The sequence below is a fragment of the Nilaparvata lugens genome, chromosome 3 (assembly GCF_014356525.2).
Source record: "Nilaparvata lugens isolate BPH chromosome 3, ASM1435652v1, whole genome shotgun sequence".
Lineage (NCBI taxonomy): Eukaryota > Metazoa > Arthropoda > Insecta > Hemiptera > Delphacidae > Nilaparvata > Nilaparvata lugens.
Genome location: NC_052506.1, coordinates 72,502,827 through 72,526,846, shown reverse-complemented (window position 1 = coordinate 72,526,846; position 24,020 = coordinate 72,502,827). Strand labels below are relative to the sequence as shown.

Here is a 24,020-nt window from a genome sequence, read left to right as displayed (position 1 = left end):
ATTTTAATATTGGAATGAGAGGTATTTTGGCAAGCTGAGCAAAAAAATAAGGTCATATTCACCTTTTCGTTAAATCTTCAAATGAAATATGAGTTTTGTGGGTTGTCAAAACTCCCTCTGAAAGGGAAACTATTCAACTTATTCTATCTTTTAGAAAAATAACAATGATCATCATCCATCTATTTTGATTTATAATACATGAGTCTCGAAAACTTTGGTACAAGAATGTAATATCATGGTATTCACAGTAAAATATAATATAAATTACTATTTGATGATGAAATAACCAGGTGAAGAGCTGACCAGTGTCAGTAGAAAGTTATTTTCATTGATCAAAACTACTTTGATAAGTTCCTAACAGCTTATAACTTGAAGATAAGCTCATTTTCAGAGAGTATATAACTTCCCTTTCTTGAGCCCGTTACATATTTCATGTAACTCTACTCATGTTGAGAAACAAGAAAAGGGGAGATGATAATTTGATATTTCCATAGTCTCATTCATTTTTTCCAAATTTTCAAAATCCCACGTTGATGTATTACCAGACGAAAAAGAAACTTTAAATTGATAAAGGTAATAAATTTTCTGATAGCACTAGGCTATGTGTCTCTTCTGTTGTTGAATACATTATCCCTCCTCTTTACTCTCTCCCGTTCCCCCTTATCATCGTCATAACTTCACTGCTATGCCATCAATGCTCGCCACATTCCATTATGCCTTACATGCTACTTACCCTATCACTCGAGATAATAAGATCACGTAATAGGGTTCTGGTGTTGGGGGTTGAAGCCAGTGTTTGCTGAAAGATCTTTCCACCCATACATTCCAGATAGAGCAATTCTAAATCCCCATTTCAAAATTATCAGACTAAAACTATGGAAGATTGATATACACTGCATTACTAGTTACAAATTGGGCTAACATCAATCTACACATGACTACAGTGAGCCCTGTAAAATACTGATATAATGTTCATGAGTATCATTTTCTATTCCTCGGGAATCAATAAAGAAATAAATTGGAATAATTATGTCTGACTGTGGCATAAATTTTCTATTCTATAAGTAAGGTTTTTCAGTGCATAATGACTGTTTCTTCGTAGATTTATTATCGGTGGGACCCTAACATGATACCAGACCTCCTTGCTCTCGGCGTCTACTACATTATTTTTTGAGCTCATTGAAAAAATCAATAGGCTTACATTATTTTGTTGGTCAAATGTCCTTATTATCATGCTCATCAATTCGATAAGAATGAGAACTCATTATTATTCATTTATAAAACCTCTTTTTCTCAAGTTAAAAGTTTTGATATGATTGCCATTATTCCCGAAACTACTTGAATTACAAGTACCACTACACCCAGAAGCATGACAGTAATTGAAATAATAGGATTACAGTTATTAAATCATCAATTTCAGTCGCTTTCAACCCAAATAATTATTGTTTCAAGCGATGAGTGGAAATGGAATTGTAATTACAGAGGTTCCTCCGTTGAACGTAGCTTAGAAGAGGCGGGTTTTTAAACAGGGGTTGTTTGGGTATTGACCTTACACTTCAAGAGTCACGCGATGAACCAGCCATGGCCACTTTTCGCCGGCTGATGAAGTATTGCTTCCACTGCTTTCACAGACTTGAACTCGGTCTGCCGTTTGATAAAGGCATGATTCATTGTTCTGCCGAGAGCGTTTGTTCCAGACGGTTTAATTGAATACCTAACTAGTTCTCTCATCATCTATTGAACATGGAATTGATTCAGGTGAAGCCCTGAGCCTAAACCAAGTGATGACATGATACATTTTGAATCGAGGCTTATCATGAATGTATTGGAACTGATTACAAGAATTGGGTATCAGAGATTTTTGAAGAACCAATCTATTCCGAGAAATGGAGAAATATAAATTGTTTTCCCCATCACATGTTTCTTTCTATACGACTATACGATTTCTGATTCAAGCTTCCCGGTATCATTATAGATTATTGATTTGAAAGATGTCAATGTTCGATGTCAAATTTATATGAGAAATACAAATGGAATTGGAGCACATTCTAAATCAGCTATAGTGACTTATAACTGTGCAATACCTGGTTGTTTAAATCATCAGCGAACCACAGTTTATCTATCAAACTTAACTCTGACATAGAAGCTCTTGGAATCTCAAAGAGTCTGAATGCATTCAATTTTGGAAAATGCCTAAAACAGTTTTCCAAATTCAACAATTTATGGAGAATCAGTATGAGTTCAAAAGCAAGATGAACTGCAATAACGGTATTGAGCAACTCAATCCTGATCATGCTGATACGAGTGACAATAAATAACTGAAACAACTGAGAGAATTCAGGCCTAGTATTTGAAACTCTAGGTCCAGGTCTAGGTTTAGGTCTAGGTCAAGGTATAAAAAACTCTATTGGTCTAGTATTTTGTATAAACTCTATAGTGACTTTTTGATTTTCATTCTTTTTATCCCACGTTTATCATCTACACTATTTTAAATCAAGATGAATCAAACTTTTTTGAAATAGTGATGAATATCCATACTATGATGTCCGTTTCAATTATAAACGATTTCAAGAATCCGTTTATACATTCTCAATTCACCCAGTGATTTCATTTATTTTGCACATCAATACATAAAATTATGACAAAAAATAATTGTTTGTTTACATAATTTTCCTTATGTATAATTACAGAATCTCATCTAAGATGCCACTGTGAATGGTTTTTACAAATATGGATTCCTTAAATAAATTCCTTAGATTATAATTTTGTCTCTTCAATCGGATTTCTAGTATGATCTACAAAAGATACCAACAATACTGTATTGATTCATTTTAATTTTTGTAAAACATACGTATAAGAAATTGATTGATATTTGAATGTGTGTAGGAGACAGTTTTCTTATATTTCCAATAAATTAATAAACCAAATTCCCTTAAATATTCCTGAAAAAACAAACATAAACCAAAGGCTTGGATCAGACATAGATAAATGGATAATAGCAAATAAAATCGAGGAAAAATTGTTTTAAATAAATTAATTTTCGTCTACTCCATGGTTGCAGTTGACTTACCTACCTCTTACCTTTCTCTTCTTCATTCTCCTTCTTCTTCGTCTTCTTTTTTCTACTTGGCCTTTTCCGTCTTTTCTCCTTCCGTTCCTTTATTTTTAGTATCCTCTTTATTATTAAGTACTAGTTTTTATTCTGTATTTTTTCCAAGAAATTTGTTTTGGATCATTTTTGTTAAATATTTTTGAAAAATATTTATATTGCAACTCACACCTGCGCACAGGGTTTCTTTCCAGGTGTAGATTCTTATGTATATATTTTTTTGTCTTGAAAGTGTTGTATATTTTTTTGAGAATCAATAAATTTGAATTTGATTGATTTGATTTGATTTAATCAATTTTCCTTCCATGTAATCTCGATCCCTGCTAATTATTACAAATTTACATTATCGCATTCATAACACATTACTGATGGATGAAATATTAGGGATATAGCCTAAATGAATACTATTCAACCTTCGTAGATTAAGAAATACCAAGATTACCAAGATATTCCACGAATCAAGATATTCCACATCAATAACTTTTGAATGTGATCACAAATTACTTGAATTTGAACTGAACTCAATTAATAGAATTGAGTGTTCAAATCAAATCAAATTTATTTCCTTTCTGCTACAATACAAAATAAATCAAAATACAATTTCACGAACTAACATTTTTCGATTTGTTAAATCGAAATTATTCGATTAAAAAAAATGTATCTTTAACGTTCAGGATTTGATTAACAAAAACTTCTAACCAAATTTGACTCCTTGGAAGCTTGTTATTACAGTAATTATAAAGAAATTTCAAATCACTCCATTTTGACCGTAGAATGGTTCAATGTTTCCAAAGAGAAACAAATAGCTCCATTTAGAACGTTAAACTATCTGAAACTATCTTCTGAGCTCTTATGATGTTCTCCGTTGTACTGAAGTTTGCCTATCGATTAAGTTAATGATAATGACTTGCACTCTGTTTTCTGAAGGTTCATTATCTACTTCATTGGAGGCATCAGGGACTAGAATCAATAAGCTTAAATAATAAGCTTTCGGGTGCTCTTTCTCCGTATATCTACATTCTTCATCACATAACACTCTTCAATCCACGAAAAAGCTTTTATATTTTTGTTCAAAATCATACAAATGAGAATCAAATATAACATGATAATTCTAATTACAATAATATTCGATAATTGATCCTTATGTATTGCAAATTGATGAATTCATTATGAAATTCATCATGAGAATTTCTCTACAGCAGTAATCTATGCCAAACTGTTGCCAAATATTAAGGTAACTCTTCTTCTTTTCTACTTCTTCCTCTTCTTCTTCTTTCCAGGATTAAGGAAAATCTTGTCCAATACCGATAAAAAATAATGATATTATGGCCAAAAATCCAAAGATCACCTGAATTCTGAAAGAATTTTTTTCAGGTTTTTAAACCATTGTGCAGGCAAAATTTGAGCTTTGAGCCAATACACTCAAAGAATACAGTTGGGAGATTTTTGCAGGAATAGCTGGTTTTTGAAACGCATGAACATTCAATAAATAATAATAGACGTATGGCTTTTATTAGTGAGGAAGTTTCTCCTACCTTGAATATAATAAATGATTTGAGCCGCTTATGGGTCTCAAGAATTTTATAGTTCAGCCGGGACTGACAATTAACACGAGAGTGTTCTGGCTGAAAACTTTTTTCAATGAATATTCTATAAATTAAGAGGAGAGATAATCGACTGGGAAGAGAAAAAATACAAAAATTAATGATCTCAGAACATAATTACAACAAATGAGTTCGGTATATATTGTAGCAGTATGTCTGTCACTCTTCAATCTAACAAGGCACTGCTCTTCAAAATACATTTACAGTTTTAAAGGTGAAGGTAGAAATGTGAAATAGATAATCAATAATGATCAATGATAGTATGAATAAATTATTCGGTAATGTGCAGAAAAAACAACAACAATCAAGTTGAAAAGCAAGCATGTCTCCGTCTGTTATTTGACATGCGAAAGTGAAAAGCAGAAAAGTTATAAGATGTTATTACGACCTTCACTTATCACTGAACGCATAGTTTCCTTCACTTCCATATTGATTTTGTGCACTTTTTGACAGTGAAGTCAATAAACGTTGTGTTGGTAAAAACTCAGACAGGTAGATATTTTCCACCTCTAACATTCATCAATTCCAATTCCTTTGATAAACAACTGTTAAATGTCACACATACAGAACATTAAAACATTCTATAGAAATTATTAATTGAAATTACACAGAAAGAACATTTAGGTACATAGCTATTGTGAAAATCAAACGATATTCATAGTTTGTTATATTTACAAATACTCGAAGCGATTAATTAATAACCAGGGTGATGAAGAATAAAAGTTATCAAATTCTAGACCTCTAGAGTCTTCTGAATCAATTTGTCTGAAGACTTCTGTAATGACAAACTGCTGACAATGAACTGCTTGTAACTTCCTTCCTCATTCCGCCAATATAATCATGAATATAATTATTCCAACTAGTATCGAATGGAAAGTGACAAATCTATTTGATGGTTGGTAAGGCTTAGCTATACGAGTATTTTTTGAAAAATCCTACAAACATAAAAACCACTATTCACATTTATGACACATGTTCTCGAGAAGAATCATCATATTATGTTTTATTCTGTACTGTATTTATTATATTATATTCTGTATAATTGTATTATTTTGATTTAGAAGATGATTTCCAGCATAAATCGGAATTCGGGAAAGGAACGCTTTTGGGGAAAATCTGTTGGTTTGGAAAATCCCAATCTGTTGGTTTGTTGGACCTGTTGGTCCTTCCCCTATCATTTTAATGAGCTATCGTGTTTTGTATCATTGAAGAAATAATCAAATATCCAAATTAAGGAGCATAATTCGACGAATCACTTATTCGACTTTCACCAAAATATCATTTTCACTACCTATACAGTCTAATAGTACTCATCGCCTCTCTCAAAGAAATTATATAATTTTTTCTCTCAATTTTCAATTTGACATTCTTTTCTCCTTGTACGTGCTGGACAGTCGAAAGTCCGAAGTAATAAACTTACATTCCGTGTCGTATCCATGGAAACAGACAAGCATTGGATTTTTTGGCATTGTTGTAAAGTTGATTGTTAGAGAGTTGTTCCTTCTGGAATTTTCGGGATTCCTCTCGAATTTCCTCCAAAGTTCATCTTGGAGTTGAAGTGGATTACTTTATTCCGTTCATATCAATTCTATGAGACGTCTGTTGTAGAGAGGACTCTAGATCAAAAATATATGAGAGTGGAAGAGACCTTTACATGAATATTTTCATAGAAATGTAATTGGCAGGATATTGTTAACATCTGTTTTAAACTTCACCAACTATTCATGGTCCTTGTTCCACTAACAATTATTTCAATTAATTCTATCAAGCCTTTCTTCGTGTTGAAATACTCACATTGGACTTAAAGTTGAAAAATTATAATAATTATGATGTACTTTCAGCAATATCATTCTAACGATCGTCTAATAGTTAGAAGCCTATCATAATAATATTAGTGAGTGACTGTTTTGGAATGTTCCCAATGCTATTTCCCCCACACTAATGCCGCAGTTCTTTTTAAAAGCTCGATGAAGTATTTGGCAAACATTTGAAAGGCCAAGGCTAGTCCATATTCGAAAAAACATTTCTTCGCCGATAACGCCCTTCATTCATGCTTTCCTATTGCGAGCATTACCCGAGTTTAATACTAAGTAACAGCCAATTCCTTTCTGGAGCCGACCTATCGATTCAAAAGCTTGTGATCAAGCCAAAGCCTTGCGTGAGATAGATGTGAACTCCACTTAGTATGCATGCCTCAGACCCTTTTTCAACATGATTATAAGAAACTGGAATAAATTTACGAGAATAGCTCTTATTCTCATGAGTGAGAGCATTTCCCGTGAAGTTGTGTCACTAATATGTTTGATTGGAGAAATTAAACAAAAACAACTACTGTTCCACAACAGGGACACTCGTAGTAGCTGTAAGGAAGAATAGAATTAATGTTGCGGGTTTCAGGAACGTCAATTTCAAACGACAATGGTGAAATTATCAGTTATATTTTAAAAAAAATTCGTGTATTATATTCAACGAGCAACTTAAAATTCATAGACTTAATAATAATTGTAGTATTCTCATTGGTAGATTGGAATACTCCTCATAATATGTTGACTATTCGTATAATATAAGGTGATTCATTCCATAATTTCTTTATTTGAAGATGCTAACATTGATATGCAGAAATTGAAATGGAATTGAACTAGAATTGGAACCGTTTCCAGGTAGAGACCGTAGTTGTGTAATTCTAAATGATTGAGTAGATAAATAAGAGAGACTAAAGAAAGGTATGAATCCAGAAACAATCATATCCAGATCATTGTTGAGAATAATGTTACTTTCAAACAAGACCGGTGAAGTCAGCATTGATCAGTGCTGATGCCTGTCACTTATCAGAACAAGTTCCATCAAATCCTATTATATTAAGCGAGCAATTTCTGTATATCTGTTTACATTTTTATATCTGGTTATCTGGTTATTCATGTTCAACGGATCTGCAAAACGGCTCTAACGACTTTCACGAAATTTGGAACATAGTAGGTTTATGATATAAAAATATCATAAGTCTCATCCCTGGGAAAACTCGCTGAAGGAAATGAAAAGGATAACAATATTATTCATCCTTGGAAAAACAGATGATAATTTCATCGTCTGTCGAAACAGAAGATGCGTGTGTGGGAGAGAGACAGAATTATTTCCAGCTGTGTAATCAATCAGCGAGAAATATTATCTAGCTAGACAATTTAATCGACTTGATCAAATTAATCTGATTTGTTGACATGACATTATAATCCTTCTAAACAAGAGTAATCATAATTTTAAAAGTTGATCATTATTTGACAATTTTGAGTGTTATTTTGCTATTCAATTTGGTTTGTAAATAATCTAAATTATAACTTTTCTTTTTTCAAATGTTTGAACTGAAAATTGAACCTGAATTCAAGTGTATTGAACATGACTTACTTTCTGGACTATTTATGGTGTATAAATCAAAATTCGGGGAAGAAACAGTTATGGGCTGTGCCTGTTAGTCCTTCCCCAATTATTTTAAAGAATTGTGTTCGGTTTATCAAAAGTCAATAAATAAATAACGAGCAAAGGTCGGTGCCCCGATATTAATTGTAAATCAATTATCTTAGAAAGCTCAAAATTCATAATTGAGTACTATGAATTCATGAATTCACATTGATTTATTCACTCACAACTTTTTCCAGTGACATTTAGTGTATTCCGTGTAGGATTAGTTACATAAAGATAATAAATTATTTTATTAATATTTTGAATTGCGTAATGTATTTATCTCAAGAAGAGATAAATTCATATCAAATTGGTTCATCAGAAGAAATCTTAGCCTATCAATTCAACTTCCACCATCTTTCTTCTCAGAAGATGTATTATAGTGGAATCATCAGTGGTGATGTAATCGTAATCGTCAAGTTCTTATAAGAAACCTCCATGAGCTGGTCTCGCCAAAGTTTCAAGATGAAAGCCGATTAGAAGATTATCAAGACCAGACCGACTCTTTCCATTAAGCTAACAAACATTGACTGGAAATGCTACGAAGATTATGTGGTGCAAGCGAGATCTCCACTCAGATTCGCTCAAAGATCCAAACTTCTTGAAGAAAAGCTTGTATTAAAAGTGGTTAGAACTCTCTGTGAGCCGGCTATTTGAGAAATCGATAGGCCGAACATACTTCTAGAATAATTATTAATTACGATGTAACATCCAATAGTAGGCTACATTGATAAGGGGTATTTAGGATCTTAAGATAACCAGCTGAATCGAGCTATTTGCTATGTTGAATCAAGTGTATACTTTTTGTAAAGTACTACTATAGCACTAATTTAAGAAAATAGCCGGAGATAACGAATCCAACATCATGAATACCCCTATATTGGAACTGTTATTGCCTATATTTTCTTCTCTGTATTATTACCACAGAAAACTGAGCGGCCTCCTATATTCCCCACTCACATTTCTATATTGCTCAATATCTTCTATCACCCAGTATACAACTGAATTGTCTATGCTCCTGATATAACAATGTCAGAAAATATGATTCAATGTAGAAAACCCATGACTAGAGCGAGCTTCGATGACATTTCATTGCATTCAATTTCCAATACCTGCAAACAAATATCGAGTATCTGATTACTACAAATCGATGAAGGCGAATAACTTCCTCTAGATACAAATCGGAATAAATTGATTTCGCCGATAAACAAAATAAGCAAGGCAGTTGACTCGCTGTTCGTTATTTGATAAGAAGATGTGCAGCAGCTTCATTCGGTGCCAGTTCTCTCATAAGGTTTGTTTTTATATTCTCGTGGAGGGCATCCGTGGAAATATCCCAGGCAAATGCAATCTCCATAAAATGTCTTGGGAGGGAAAAGTAATGGAAACTTCTTTCAGTCTGTGATAAACTCAACTTAGACGCGACTGAAATGAGTTTTACGACGCGGCTCACAGTCTACCTGTTGCATTATTTAATTCCTGGGTGCTTTCATTCCTCTGCTCTTCTCGGCCGCCATTCGACGTTCCTTTTTCATGTTCATCTCACAGATTGAAAAGGAGCTATCGGGATTCTTCACAGAAGTTCAATGTATGTGAAAAACAAAATAAGAAGTGAAGTGATGACATCAAAATCTGATTGTGATCCTTTTGAAAACACAGTTAGTTGATAAAAGCGATTCCTTACTGGTGTACAACTGGAGTACAATAGAAGGTAGGTACTGTTATTGATTAATCTGGGCTGGTGCTCTCTCTCACACATATACACCAGATTGGAAGGAAGCTTTTTAACTCTCGTGTTTTTTCCAGAATTCATTCGAGTTTTTCCATTTGTACTTGGTGTGATACGTTCCGAGTACCACTGGACGGATCTTTTACCACTCACGCTCCGACTGGTTGTCCACGAGTAAGTCCAACATCACCACTCATGTTTAAACTTGACTCTGTCTACGCGGGTGACCTTGGGATGTCGGATGTGTCGTGTCTCCAGTTTATCCAACCCGTCCAGCGCGACAAAGAACATTCAACCTAATATCAACAGTCCCATTCATGGTCCAACATCGAATCCAACATTGGATTTTTTGACCTCAAATTGAACAAGAAATCGATTGGAGAATGGAACGCTTTACAAGGTCTCGATGATATTGCTGACATTTAACAGTTATTTGCTATGCTGTATGCTATAATAACAGTTTATTCTATTTTAGTTATTGTTGTAATTGATAGTTACTGTTATAATATTATTATCTTCGCTCAGGATTGACTGGTCGATAAATAAGTCGTCGATATCCTGATACTTGGATTAGCGAACTCTTCAGCTTGGAGGGCTGAATGTAGGCCTAAGTATAGTACGTTTCCATTACAAACTTGGCTGAAATCTCATTCTCTCGAAAGAAATTATTTCGAGAAGTATATCGGTACGGTGTTTAAAGTCCTTTTTGATCCTCATTTCTCCCATCAAATCATTTCAAAAATCAATAAAGCTCCTTTCCCAAGCATGAAGTACAATATTAGACTACTAAACAGAGTTGAGCTCTGTGGTACAAGTAAATGATTCTCCTCCTATATTTTTGAATCAATGATATAATACATGTGATTGGTTTTTTATTAGAATAGGATATAATATAATAAAATAAAATAATTTGTTCATTTGTTGACGTGGCGAATTAGAAGAGAGTTTTGACATTTTTTCTGTTACATAATCGATTGCAATAAGCTGTTTCAATTCAAGCTGAGCACCCAAATTTGGTTTCTCACGGTCCAACAATTGGTGTAAATTTTTTCATCAAATAATAATAATAATAATAGCTTTATTTACATTCTTTCGTCACTTTTGAATATTAATTTCCCAAGTTTGATTGACGTGAACTGTAACTTATTCTCAATAATCATCGTGATATAATGATGTAAACATTTCCAAGTATGTTTTATATTGTAATATATTATCATATACGGAATACTTAAAAGAATCTCCATTTCAATTCTATCATATGACCAGAAATGGAATTATACGACTCTTATTTTATAATAACTCGGCAAAGCCAAATACCACAACCGCATACACTCCATTTTAAATATTCAGACCAAAGCAAAGCCACTCATTCATAACTCCACCTCCAGCCGTCATCATTCTGAAGGTAGTTATGCATGGCACATCTGACCTTTTAGCCAGTTTCTGTATTTATTCAACCATCAAGCTTTTCATCAGATCTGATTCTACCCATAGGAAAAACTATATCAAATGAGTCCACAATATGGGAATTTTCACAAATCATAACAATCATTTTCAAATAAATAATTATGCTGCATGGTTTAATAATTCTCTTTGATAATCGATAAAGTTTGGACGAGCTATTCGGATCTCTTGAGAATCTCTTCAAGCTTTCTCTTGAAGCTTTATGACTGTTCTTTTATATTTGGTTCATTTTGATGTTTTATGATTGTCAAGGATATAAGTACGGTAAATGTGAATTACTGCAGTAACTTCAGGTGGTTTGGAACCCACTAGAGTACTGCAGGTCCGTATATCTTCGAGTATCACTCTCCACCCACACGCCTAAGAAATTTGTGGGTAACTTCCTTGGAAAAAAGTTTTGAAGCTTACAATGAATTTGAAGTTGGGGAAGACTCATAGGAGATAGACGAGGAAAAGAAGAAAGAAGCAATGGAGGAAAAGAGCTTGAAAAATCTTAATGAGAGATTAAACAGAATTCTGTTCTCACTGGATCAAAACCTCTCTGTAGAATAATCCGCATCATCTAGCCAAAAACTAAGAAATAATATTCCATACTCTCTATCCAGCTAGTATGGCTGTAATAGAGACGCTTGGGAACAAATTATTCAACTAGCAAAGCAATGAAAAGAATACTGGAATGCATATTGCATACTCCAGCACAACACTCATCATTCCATTTCCAATATTATTTTTTATTAGGTCGGAATAATCGAATAAATATAGCTCTGAATATCACATGGCTATTGGGAGTCCTCTTTGTTCTGCGAGGTCACTCAATATTCGATAAGGAATGGGGAAGTGTTCTTAAAAAGGCTTTATACTTTTCCGATTATTATTAGTGACTAGCATTGGACCTACTCCAATTCAAGTTTAGAATGGAAATGATAATCGTGTATGCATACGATCAAGATATCCCATTCAAATAATCATTGAACTCATTATTAGATTGTATTGTGTTGAGAGACGATTTGTATGAATTCATCTCCATCATTAAGGGCTGTTTATCCAGAATTTTTGGAATGTTCTGACGCTTGAATACTGTTACTTTCACGAAAGTGGAAAGTTACTATAGTGACATATTTACCTGTCTCTCTTCCCATCCACTCAACTGTTTTCGAATGTCAGAAATAAATAATGTAAATCATCTATCCTTCGCACTAGGGTGGGAGAAGCCATGTTTCAGGGGTTCTCCCACTATAAGTAGATTGTGAAGGTTATTATGAGAGCCACATTCAGGGAATATCATGAACCATTGTGTTTCTCTTGAAGTAAAACGGTTTACAATCAATATCATGTTGTAGCGTTGTAGCTCAGCATACTCATAAGCAAGTTACACACATATCGACTTTTGGACGCTTGCTTTTTTGCCGTTCTCATGAATTCTACCAAACTAAACGGAAGTTGACAAACATCATCTGTTGAATCTAATAGAATTTTTGAGGACGGCAAAAAATCGTACGTCCAAAGTCGATGTGTTCATAACTGGCTGTAGGGACAATACCTACTATTACTTAATAAGTGATAGTTAGTATTGGTAGGGATGAGTTCATAAAGAGTATGAGAGGTAATGAGACGTATGATTTACCCACCAGAGACACCAACTTGATACTCGACATAAAGTATACATAAGATACTTAATATATTCAAGATACATAAGTCCCATCTGGTCATTGGAACTAGAATCTTCAGTTGCAAGAGTCGATAAAAGTATCATTGCTGTCTTATCTGCTCTATTCAAGAAGTCTTTTTTTGAAGTTATGTTTGCTAATCCTTTCTATTTATTGTGAGAGTTTTTACTTAATCGTTTCAGATAAGTTTTAAATGATGACATGATTATCTTAACGCTGATGTTGATCTTAAAGTCTTATGGCAAAACATCTAATTGGAATATAAACCCTGCAAGTAAAGAGAAACAAGTTAATAAACTGACTACAAAAAATTATATCTAATTCTATTCACCTCAATAGGAACAGCAAAACTGTTACAAAAACCACCTTCAGCGATCCAGGTGGAAGTTTTGTCAACTTCCACAAAATTTCTGATTCGGAATTTGTAAACTAGGCTATGTTTATAGAATGCATGTAGTAACGTCAGCACAAACAGGTAATGTTTTACCCAATTATTATTCTTTAGACTATTATGACAAAAATAGTGTACGTTACTTGGACGGGAATGTCTTTTGCAGTGTTCGAATGAAATTCATCATTCTCGCCCGCAAAAGGCCCCTTCCCATCCTTGTTACGTAAGATACTATTACCGTACTGGATCAACTTAACACCAATCTTATAAATGTCATTCCTGCAAAATTTATTTTACTATCATTCTTCTATGTATTATCAACCTTCAATCCAACCAGGAATACAATTGTTATGCAGTGTTCCGATCCTACTCCGATCCGAATTTGAGAAAAATACTAGAATTTTTGCGAACATAGTCGGGCACAAATTGGTATTGTACATACAAGCAGACACAAATCGTACCAGTTCGATTATACTCTACTTCTGTTACATCCTTAAGTTCTCATAACTTATAGGGTCTGAGGTTGTAACTTATTGAAGACTAGAAGAGTATTCCAGGTTCCGCATTGACGCAAACGAGTAAATGGGGGAAAATAATGGTGTCACACTCGACTTCCGCCGTCTTTTCCATTACATGAGTTGTTTTCTCCTTCCATATATTCGAATCTCGAAATAATTTTTTCAGCCTTCTGGCTTCTGAAAATAAAGCATGTGTACATTTTTAGTTCTGTTTTCCATTTCTGCCGATAAAGTCCTCAATTTTTCTTGTCATAAATCAAAATCATTTTATCTAAATTGAATGAAAATAAAACAAAAGTGAGGGAAAGATTTAATGCCGATTCTCAAGTGTTATACTTCAAAGAAGATTCAAGAAACTGTGAAATATATAGGAATGGAAAATCCTATAGAGGTACCTCATAGTATCATGTTAGTTTGAATTGAAGTAGTTCTAGCTTGTTAAAGATTTAGTGAACGAATACCTTTAATTATCTCAACACATCCAATAACTAAATTTGGCTTTTCCTATTTTCTTATCTAATTACACTATAAATTATTATTTGGATGTGCCATTCATTTTGAGAAAAAATGACTGTTGAAGTGCACAGAATAGAATCTCTTATCAAATCAATTGGTTATATAAAATATCTTTTTACCTAACATTAATTTCTATAAATTCACAAATCGCTGTCAAATTACAAACTCATTTCTGAAACAGCCGGTGCGGCAAACTGGTGCTGTGAGATCTATTTTTTCAGTCTCTTCCAAACGAGTCTTGAAGTGAGTATCTTAAACCGTTCATTTCTCCTTTTAATGGAATGCGTATGCTTATATAGATCAAGCAAACTTAGAATCATGTTGATATATGAACGCCAAACCACTACTTTCTTCTAGAATTCGAATTATTTTAATGCAGCAAATTCTATTTTGAAATAATGGATTTCCAAATAGCAACTTTTCGAGAAGTCTCAGTAAGCACAGTATAAGTAAGACTCCAGTAAGTCTTGATAAGCAAAGATTCCTTTTTTCTAGTATGCCAGCAGTTGTATAGAGAGCACGATCTGGATTAATTATTCCAGATAGAATCATTCGTCTCTTAATTAGAGAGAAGCAAGATAATCCACAAAGCTCTTGAATGAATATCCTTTGGAGAGTGTTTGCTTACAAACGTTTCTCTTTATGTCGGTGTTACCCTAGACTTTAGACTCTAGAAACTTTTTATCAAGCGCAGTTCATGGCAAGAGAGTTGCATGTGAACAAGAGTCACATCGTATATGGATTTAATCACTGAATATAGAATAAAATACATCGATTCGAATTCAATTGGCTAAAAGGGGAAGATTTTGCAGGTGAGCTCACATCTAGTCACCCTTGCCAAGAATTTATAGTTTTGCACTTCAAATACATATCATTCTTTGTTTTTACGTTTTATTCGATGATTATTTGTGGACTTATTATTTCTCATACAAAAAAATCAATAGAATGTTGAAAGTTAAGCAATAAAATATTTGAAATTTTCTACGAGTGGTAGATATGTCCTACCATTCAAATTTCAATGTATGCTATTCCCGTTTTAGTGAAGCACAGGCAGCAGTTTTGGTTACGTTGTCTCCAGAATAAACATTCCTTAGTTATGAATAGGCGTAATATGCATTTTCTAAGAGATTTATCATACAGAATAGTTGGAATCAAACTGAGAGGTTTGATTTTTAAACCACATAACCAATCAATAAAATGAAATCGACAGAGAAATAGCACAGCAGTGTGTAACTTATCAGACGTATTGAAATGTAAATTTGTGGGTTGAATGGAAGAGGAGGCTCTTATTGACTCAACTTTGCCCACTTTTGTTATTGTAAAGTGTAGATAGAGAGGTATTTAGCTATCTATTTAAAATATTTCTTTAATATGTGAATATTTCCTTTTTTAGTGATGATAATGTGAAATATTTCTCCTATGTTTGGTTTTGAAACATCTAAATTTAAAAATCTACTTTGTGAAGATAATTGAGTACTGAAAATTTTAAAATTTTGGACTATGTGTAACCTGGTTTTGAAACATCTAAATTTAAAAATCTACTTTGTGAAGATAATTACGTACTGAAAATTTTGGACTATGTGTAACCTTATTTAAATTTGGGAGAGGAATAGCACAAGGTTACATTATTTTTCCTCTCCCTATCATTTTGATGATGTACTTATTGTATGAATCTAGTTATACAAATTTCTGATTAAGTGTACTGTAATTTTAATCGATTTAATATTCAATATATTCTGACAGAAAAGTACTAATGAATCCATTCATGATGCAATGAAAAACTCTGTTATTAAAACTTACCCCGGCTGATGATCTAAATTCCGCCAAACTCCATTAAATTCAAACGGCGTCAACAGGATCAATAAGGAAAAAATAAATAAAGAATCAATCTAAAAATAATTAAGAAATAATTATTGGCTTATATATACGGGATAGGAAATAGGCTACACGAAATACGCATCATCACGTCTGAACTACTGAACTGATGAACTTGAAATTTTGCATTTAGATTTTCATAATTTACCGAAGATTACCACCTTTTAGGCCTCTTATTTTCGGTTCTTCAACATTTCAATATGTCAAGTTTCCAGTTTGTCCGAATTTAATCTCTATGTGCTCTACACAGACCCTTGCGGAGCACGAGTTATAAATAGAAACGACTTTGTGATATTGAAATGGATTGAAACGATTCCCATCATCATCTATTCAATACATTTTTTTTCTATATTACATAGTTGAATGTAGCCAACATGTAAGATATCTGACAATAAATCAAGAATTGAAGATTTTTCAAAAATATCTAGGTACCTAGATTTTGAACAGATTAACCAATAACATAAGAAGGCCCACTGCTAATAACTACCTACCAGTGTGTAACTAATTTTTCCTAACATGACGCTTTATTCCTAGTTTTATGTTTCACTCTTATCAGTTCAGTGACCTTGCTTGCCAAGTTCATAATGAACTGAAACTCAGGATTTAACATCATGGAAACAGTAGCATAGCTCTTTATTATACAAAGCGTATTTTTCCCCAAAACAAAGGGAGCAGGGAGGTGTCAACCCCATGCGTATCGATTGAGTCGCCCACTCTGATCTCGATCAGAATACAAAGCGCCGTTCGCACAATGGTTTGTCGTGTTCAATGTTGATAAATTTAATTGTTTCGTATCTTGAGTGCGATCAGAAAGCCTACACTTGGATGTAGTCAAGCGGAGCCATGTTAAAAGTTAGGCAATAAAATATTTGAAACTTTCTACGAGTGGTAGATATGTCCTACCATTCAAATTTCAATGTATGCTATTACCGTTTTAGTGAAGCACAGGCAGCAGTTTTGGTTACGTTGTCTCCAGAATAAACATTCCTTAGTTATGAATAGGCGTAATATGCATTTTCTAAGAGATTTATCATACAGAATAGTTGGAATCAAACTGATAGGTTTGATTTTTAAACCACATAACTAATCAATAAAATGAAATCGACAGAGAAATAGCACAGCAGTGTGTAACTTATCAGACGTATTGAAATGTAAATTTGTGGGTTGAATGGAAGAGGAGGCTCTTATTGACTCAACTTTGCCCACTTTTGTTATTGTAAAGTGTAGATAGAGAGGTATTTAGCTATCTATTTTAAATATTTCTTTAATATGTGAATATTTCCTTTTTTAGTGATGATAATGTGAAATATTTTTCCTATGTTTGGTTTTGAAGCATCTAAATTTGAAAATCTACTTTGTGAAGATAATTAAGTACTGAAAATTTTAAAATGTTGGACTATGTGTAACCTTATCTAAATTTGGGAGAGGAATAGCACAAGGTTACATTATTTTTTCTCTTCCTATCATTTTGATGATGTACTTATTGTATGAATCAATAAGGAAAAAATAAATAAAGAATCAATCTAAAAATAATAAAGAAATAATTGGCTTATATATACGGGATAGGAAATAGGCTACACGAAATACGCATCATCACGTCTGAACTACTGAACTGATAAACTTCAAATTTTGCATTTAGATTTTCATAATTTGCCGAAGTTTACCACCTTATAGGCCTCTTATTTTCAGTTCTTCAACATTTCAATATGCCAAGTTTTCAGTTTGTCTGAATTTAATCTCTATGTGCTCTACACAGACCCTTGCGGAGCACGAGATATAAATAGAAACGACTTTGTGATATTGAAATGGATTGAAACGATTCCCATCATCATCTATTCAATACATTTTTTTCTATATTACATAGTTGAATGTAGCCAACATGTAAGATATCTGACAATAAATCAAGAATTGAAGATTTTTCAAAAATATCTAGGTACCTAGATTTTGAACAGATTAACCAATAACATAAGAAGGCCCACTGCTAATAACTACCTACCAGTGTGTAACTAATTTTTCCTAACATGACGCTTTATTCCTAGTTTTATGTTTCACTCTTATCAGTTCAGTGACCTTGCTTGCCAAGTTCGTAATGAACTGAAACTCAGGATTTAACATCATGGAAACAGTAGCATAGCTCTTTATTATACAAAGCGTATTTTTCCCCAAAACAAAGGGAGCAGGGAGGTGTCAACCCCATGCGTATCGATTGAGTCGCCCACTCTCATCTCGATCAGAATACAAAGCGCCGTTCGCACAATGGTTTGTCGTGTTCAATGTTGATAAATTTAATTGTTTCGTATCTTGAGTGCGATCAGAAAGCCTACACTTGGATGTAGTCAAGCGGAGCCATGTTGCATGTTACACAGCTATAGAAGCGAGTGGCGGATCGATTTTTGTGGTCGTTCAGACTATCTACTCTTTCCAACCGGCCTCTTAGTGAAGCTGGTCATGGAACTTATCCTACACTAATAAATGCTTTTCTGCTCTATAAAACATCACTAATATTGTTTGAATAATGATAAGAAGCAGTTATGTAGAGAATATTACTATTGAACGTTTCTGTACATAATGAAAAGTATACATCGTGATACGGTACTGTTTACTCTTAAAATAGCAGGAATGGCAATGTCAAATAATAGTTTCTTGAAATTTGTTCCATTTTGCATTATTAATGAGTGAATTCACAAAGTATTTAACCTGAGAGTATTGTTGATGTCGATTAAGTTTAACGTTATTACGACTGAATACTCCGTCATTTCATAAATTCTGCAAGTTATGAAGTCTCGTCAGAAAGAAATAAATTTTGCTATAGTGTGGTCCACCTTATAATGGCAGTGAATAAAGATATAAGAATAGCGATGCCGATTCTCTGCATTAACTAATTATATTTCTACACTGTCAAAAACATAATTGTCATCGTTGTGGACCTAGAAAAGGATAGTACCACCAGCTTTGTCGAATGATAGACAAGGATAGCAAAACCAAAGTTGATCAAATACTGTCATTATAACGTGGACCTCACTATAGTTAGTATCTAATTTACATGAACAATAGCATTTCATAGGATTCTCAAGGTCTTTAAACGAGCTATAGCTTTTATACGAAATTTTTTCTTGAAAAAAAGCGTACTCTCATTAGATAATTGACCGAGCGAAGTGAGGTCTCAGATTCAAGTCGACGGTTTGGCATTTTTCTTCATGTTTAAATGTTTATATGTTTATATGTTTTTATGTTGCGCATTTACGGCGAAACGCGGTAATAGATTTTCATGAAATTTAGACATGTTCCTTTTTAAATTGCGCGTCGACGTATATACAAGGTTTTTGAAAATTTTGCATTTCAAGGATAATATAAAAGGAAAAGGAGCCTCCTTCATACGCCAATATTATCGTAAAAATCAGACTATAGAATTATTCATCATAAATCAGCTGTCTAGTTGGCTATAATACTACCCCTCCAAAAACATCGAACATCTTGAAAATTGTATCTTTCCATCAACGTTGTAGACAGTTGCAGCCAGACCTGATAACAGCGCTCACACTCACATTCCGGGACGACACGTCACGGTACGATATAGGACAGAAAACTCTACGTTTATTTAGGATTTTTTCTAGACATTTTTAATTGATAAATTATTTATTAATTTTTGAGAATCCATAACAACAGGTCAATGTAACTCACTGAGCGCGAGGTCTTCTGTTCACAGAACTACTAGTATATAATATCATAAGGTGAAAATTTCCTGACTTTCTGGCTTTGTATGGGGATAATTTCCTGAACAATGGATATACGATGGAATGTTATATGACATAATTTGCAGATATAATCTTCCTGAGATTGATTAGATCATAGTCGGATAGATATCTCGATTTGGGGTCAAGATATACTTATTTTACGAAACCAATGAAGTTTCGAATCTGTGGGTGGTGGGGGGGTTTATTTACTATGTATACTAACATACTGCAAGAATTCAGCTTTCTCCTAATTTTTTGCGCAAAACCCTGTGTCTTTGTCTTTATTGAGTAGTCTATGGTGGGTTAGGACATATTTCATATTCAACTCGAAACCATGCAGTTTCAATTTGTATTTTCTTAATTTTCGTGAACTATTCTCCACCAAGGTTGCGTTGTTTGCACAAGAACGTTACCTGTATTCGGGAAATTCTTGATTCGAGAGGGTGAGAGGGTGAGGGAAGTACTCTTACAACACGTCTGTAATTTGGCATTAGTAGACTTGGCCATGAATGAGGAGGGATGAGTAGCTGAAAGCAGCCGTATCTCCTAATAATCTCGTCTTATGTTTGCAGGACTGAGGTGCGGGGCGGAGGGTGGTGGATGGAGAGAGGAGACACCGTGAAATGATGAAGCTCGTTTACTGCAGCATCACTCCTTCCAGATAAATGATCCTGTAAAACCTTGCAATGGTAAGAGTGAGAAGCGGCAAGCAGACTTTGAACAGGCTTCTTTCATTAATCCTGTTCTGTTCTTCCACACGGCAACAATAGCGCTCACAAATTATTAATAAACCTCCGCATTCGCTAGTTAAACAAAGGCAGATAGCTGAGGTGACAGCACCAACGTTCCGTTCCGATTCATTATCCCCCCCCCAGCACAGCCAGCGGCTGAATCCAATTTGGAAAGCGTAAACAATGATCGAATATCTCATTTATTTTTCTTATTAGAGGTGCTGTGATTCTATGAAAGAGCTCTTCAATTCGTTTTGTTTTGTGATACCTACTTTGCTTTTCTACAAAATGATTATCGCTCTCAACGAATTTAAGTTACTTCCAAAATATTCTAACAGAAGGCAACTAATACCACTAGCTCCACTAATACCAACTTCACCTCATTACAGCAATTAGAGAACCAAACATTTTTAATGTGATGATTTAGTAGGGTATATTATACTTATGTTTCTTGTGATTTTCAAAAAAATATTTTTGAAACTGAAACTGATATTATAATATAGGATAGTTGCAAAATATATAAAAACATTTCAACAGGATACTAACTCTGGCTTGGATGTCAACTTACTACATGCTCAGAAGCCAGTAGCAAAATAGGAAATAAGCTGCATTCAATACAATGATGAATGCCATGAATAATGATAATTTATTCATAAGATGGAATAGAACCAACCATGATACAGTGTTATGAATATTGTTAACAGTGCACATGCTCATAATGTATCATTCTTTTTTTATTTCACATATTTCGTGTATTTAGTTATTTAGTTGGACATGACTTCATTACATTATTTCAAGGTGTGTACAGACCTCTGCGCCACGAACATGCGCATTTCACTTTCATCAGCTGATGCTGTGCTTATTTGGTTATTATATCACTGTATTTGTACAGAAACAGTAAAATACAGATATATTATTATCATCTGATGAAAAGCGAAATACGTGTGTTCGTGGCCATAATATTTTGTTCGCACCTATCAATAAAAATAATCAATCACGATCCTACAATCTACAAAAGTACCGTGCACTTATTGAGAGCTGCCTTATAGATACGTCTTCATTGCCTGCCTAATTTCAACTTTGAAAATAATGGAAATGTATGAAACTATTCATTTTTGTAATTTTCAGATGCCACTGAAAGAGCTGCGTAGGCTGTGGGGTGTGAGGAAGCAGAGCGCAACGGGGAGCGGCGGCGAGGATGGGGGCATGACGAGTGGCGGCGAGGACGGAGGCGGCGATAAGGAAGGCGGGGGCGGTGAAGGCGGTAGAGGCGGCACCTGTGCGCTGCCCCTGCTGCAGGTATGGCCGAGCCAGGACTCACCTCGTGGGGAGGCCGACGGCCAAAGTTTCATCTTCGTCTCCGAGGAGACAGCAGCTGGCAACTCTCTCGTGCACAACGCATCGCGTGCCGACTCCGGCATAGATTCGGTTCAGGTGTGCACAATTTGCTCTATTCATAACAAAAAAATCATGGTTTTTCAATTGTTTGACCTTGAAACGTATAGAAAACTTGAAATTGGGTACCTTCTAATTCTAAGTTTTTCGAGAGCAACAGGCTACTTCCCTTAGCTATGGTTGTAGGTGGGACAAGGAAAGGAAAATGGTCACTGGAAAGAAAGTAGCTGCGAAAATACTCGCAAATTAACTATTTAAAATGATAGTCCAATCTTTTTATGCCGAATAATTGGATCTATCAGAAGTGGCTTATTTTCTTACAGAAATTCTCATAGGCTCAGGATAATTTAAGATTCATGAGGATCTAAATTTCCCAGAAATCATCACTGAACTTGCATTGAACATCTGAACATCATTGAAATAGCAGAATCAATTAGCCTAAAAATGTTGTGAATGTATTGGTGGTATTCACTCAACCCTCCAACACACATTTTTTTTTTATTTCAGAATTATTCCATTCAATTGCTTTATCATAACAATTGCATTGATTCTAACAGCATTTTATCATAAATCCCACCTAGTAGACAATTTTGGTGATATAATAATGTCAGTCTATCGAAGATGCTGCTTTGGCTAATATAATTAGTATTTCATTGATTAAAATATTATAGTTATACACAACAGCTATCCAGTGATTAACAGTGTGTCAGACATTGAGATATGACCAAAGTAATTATTGTGGAGCGCTTGCACTCCGATTGCACTCTAATGAATAATAATGAGCATATTTCATTTTAGGATCAATACAATACGATATTCTGTACGAGGTCTTGGTCTTCCTAGCGCAGCCCTGATGATATGCTTTTGAATAGTAAAAAGTTTATTGAAATGGGTGTCAAAGGCTGCTCCCCATACTTCTATATTGTAGTGGAAGATTGAGTGAGCATATGCATTGTAAATTGTTCTGAGAATGTTCAAGTCTTTCAATTGATTAATTTTGTAAACTATTGTAATCAAGTATTTTAATTTATAACAAAGATTTTGGATGTGAATGTCCCATTTAATATGCTGATCAATCGTAATTCCTAATATTTCATTGACTTAACTCTTTCTATAGTTGAACAAGTACAGTTGGGAGTGTCGCAGTTATGATTATGTATTATTAGTTTTAAATGTTCTGAAGGTTGACCGCTTCTATTAGGCGAAAAAGTTATATATTTAGTTTTTATTGTATTTAATGTTAGAATATGACTTTTTAACCACGACTTGACCACTGAGAGACTGCGATTTGCACAGTTGAATGTTTCATCCCAAGTTGAGCCAGAAAAGATTAAAGCAGTGTCATCGGCAAAAGATAGAGCAATACCATTCGGAATGCGTAGTTTCAATAAATCATTCACATAAATCAAAAACATAAGAGGCGATAGTACAGTGCCTTGTGGCAGACCATAATCTTTAATAATCTGGATATCAGTTTCCAAAATTTGGGTTCGATCCTTCAAATAGCTTGCGAGTAGTTTTTTGCTATCCCCTTATTCCACTATTTTCCAACTTGTTTAATAAGATAGAATGTGGTATTGTATCGAACGCCTTCGCTAAGTCACAGAATACAGCAAGTGTTTTCTTATTACTATTGAAATTTTTGTCGATTATACTTGTCAAATGTAACACAGCATCCTTGGTAGATTTACCTTTTTGGAAACCATACTGGTTGCCCTCAATAAATTTATTTTTTTCAAGAAAATTCAACAGTCTTGCTTTTATAATTTTTTCCATGATTTTAGACAAGTTGCTGAGTAGACTAATAGGTCTATAATTTTGTGGATCATCAAGT

The 24,020-nt window shown here is 34.0% G+C and overlaps 1 protein-coding gene across 2 annotated transcripts in view; it reads left to right on the top strand.

The window, feature by feature from the left end:
- The window catches only part of LOC111044272, a 48,376-nt gene that overhangs the window by 21,717 nt on the left and 2,639 nt on the right, over nt 1-24,020 (top strand). For both annotated transcript variants that reach the window (XM_039424478.1, XM_022329401.2), the window contains 2 exons: nt 20,633-20,749; nt 21,920-22,225. In XM_039424478.1, coding sequence (XP_039280412.1) covers nt 20,747-20,749; nt 21,920-22,225 — 309 coding nt within the window. In that variant the 5' untranslated portion in view covers nt 20,633-20,746. The remainder of the gene's footprint in view (nt 1-20,632; nt 20,750-21,919; nt 22,226-24,020) is intronic.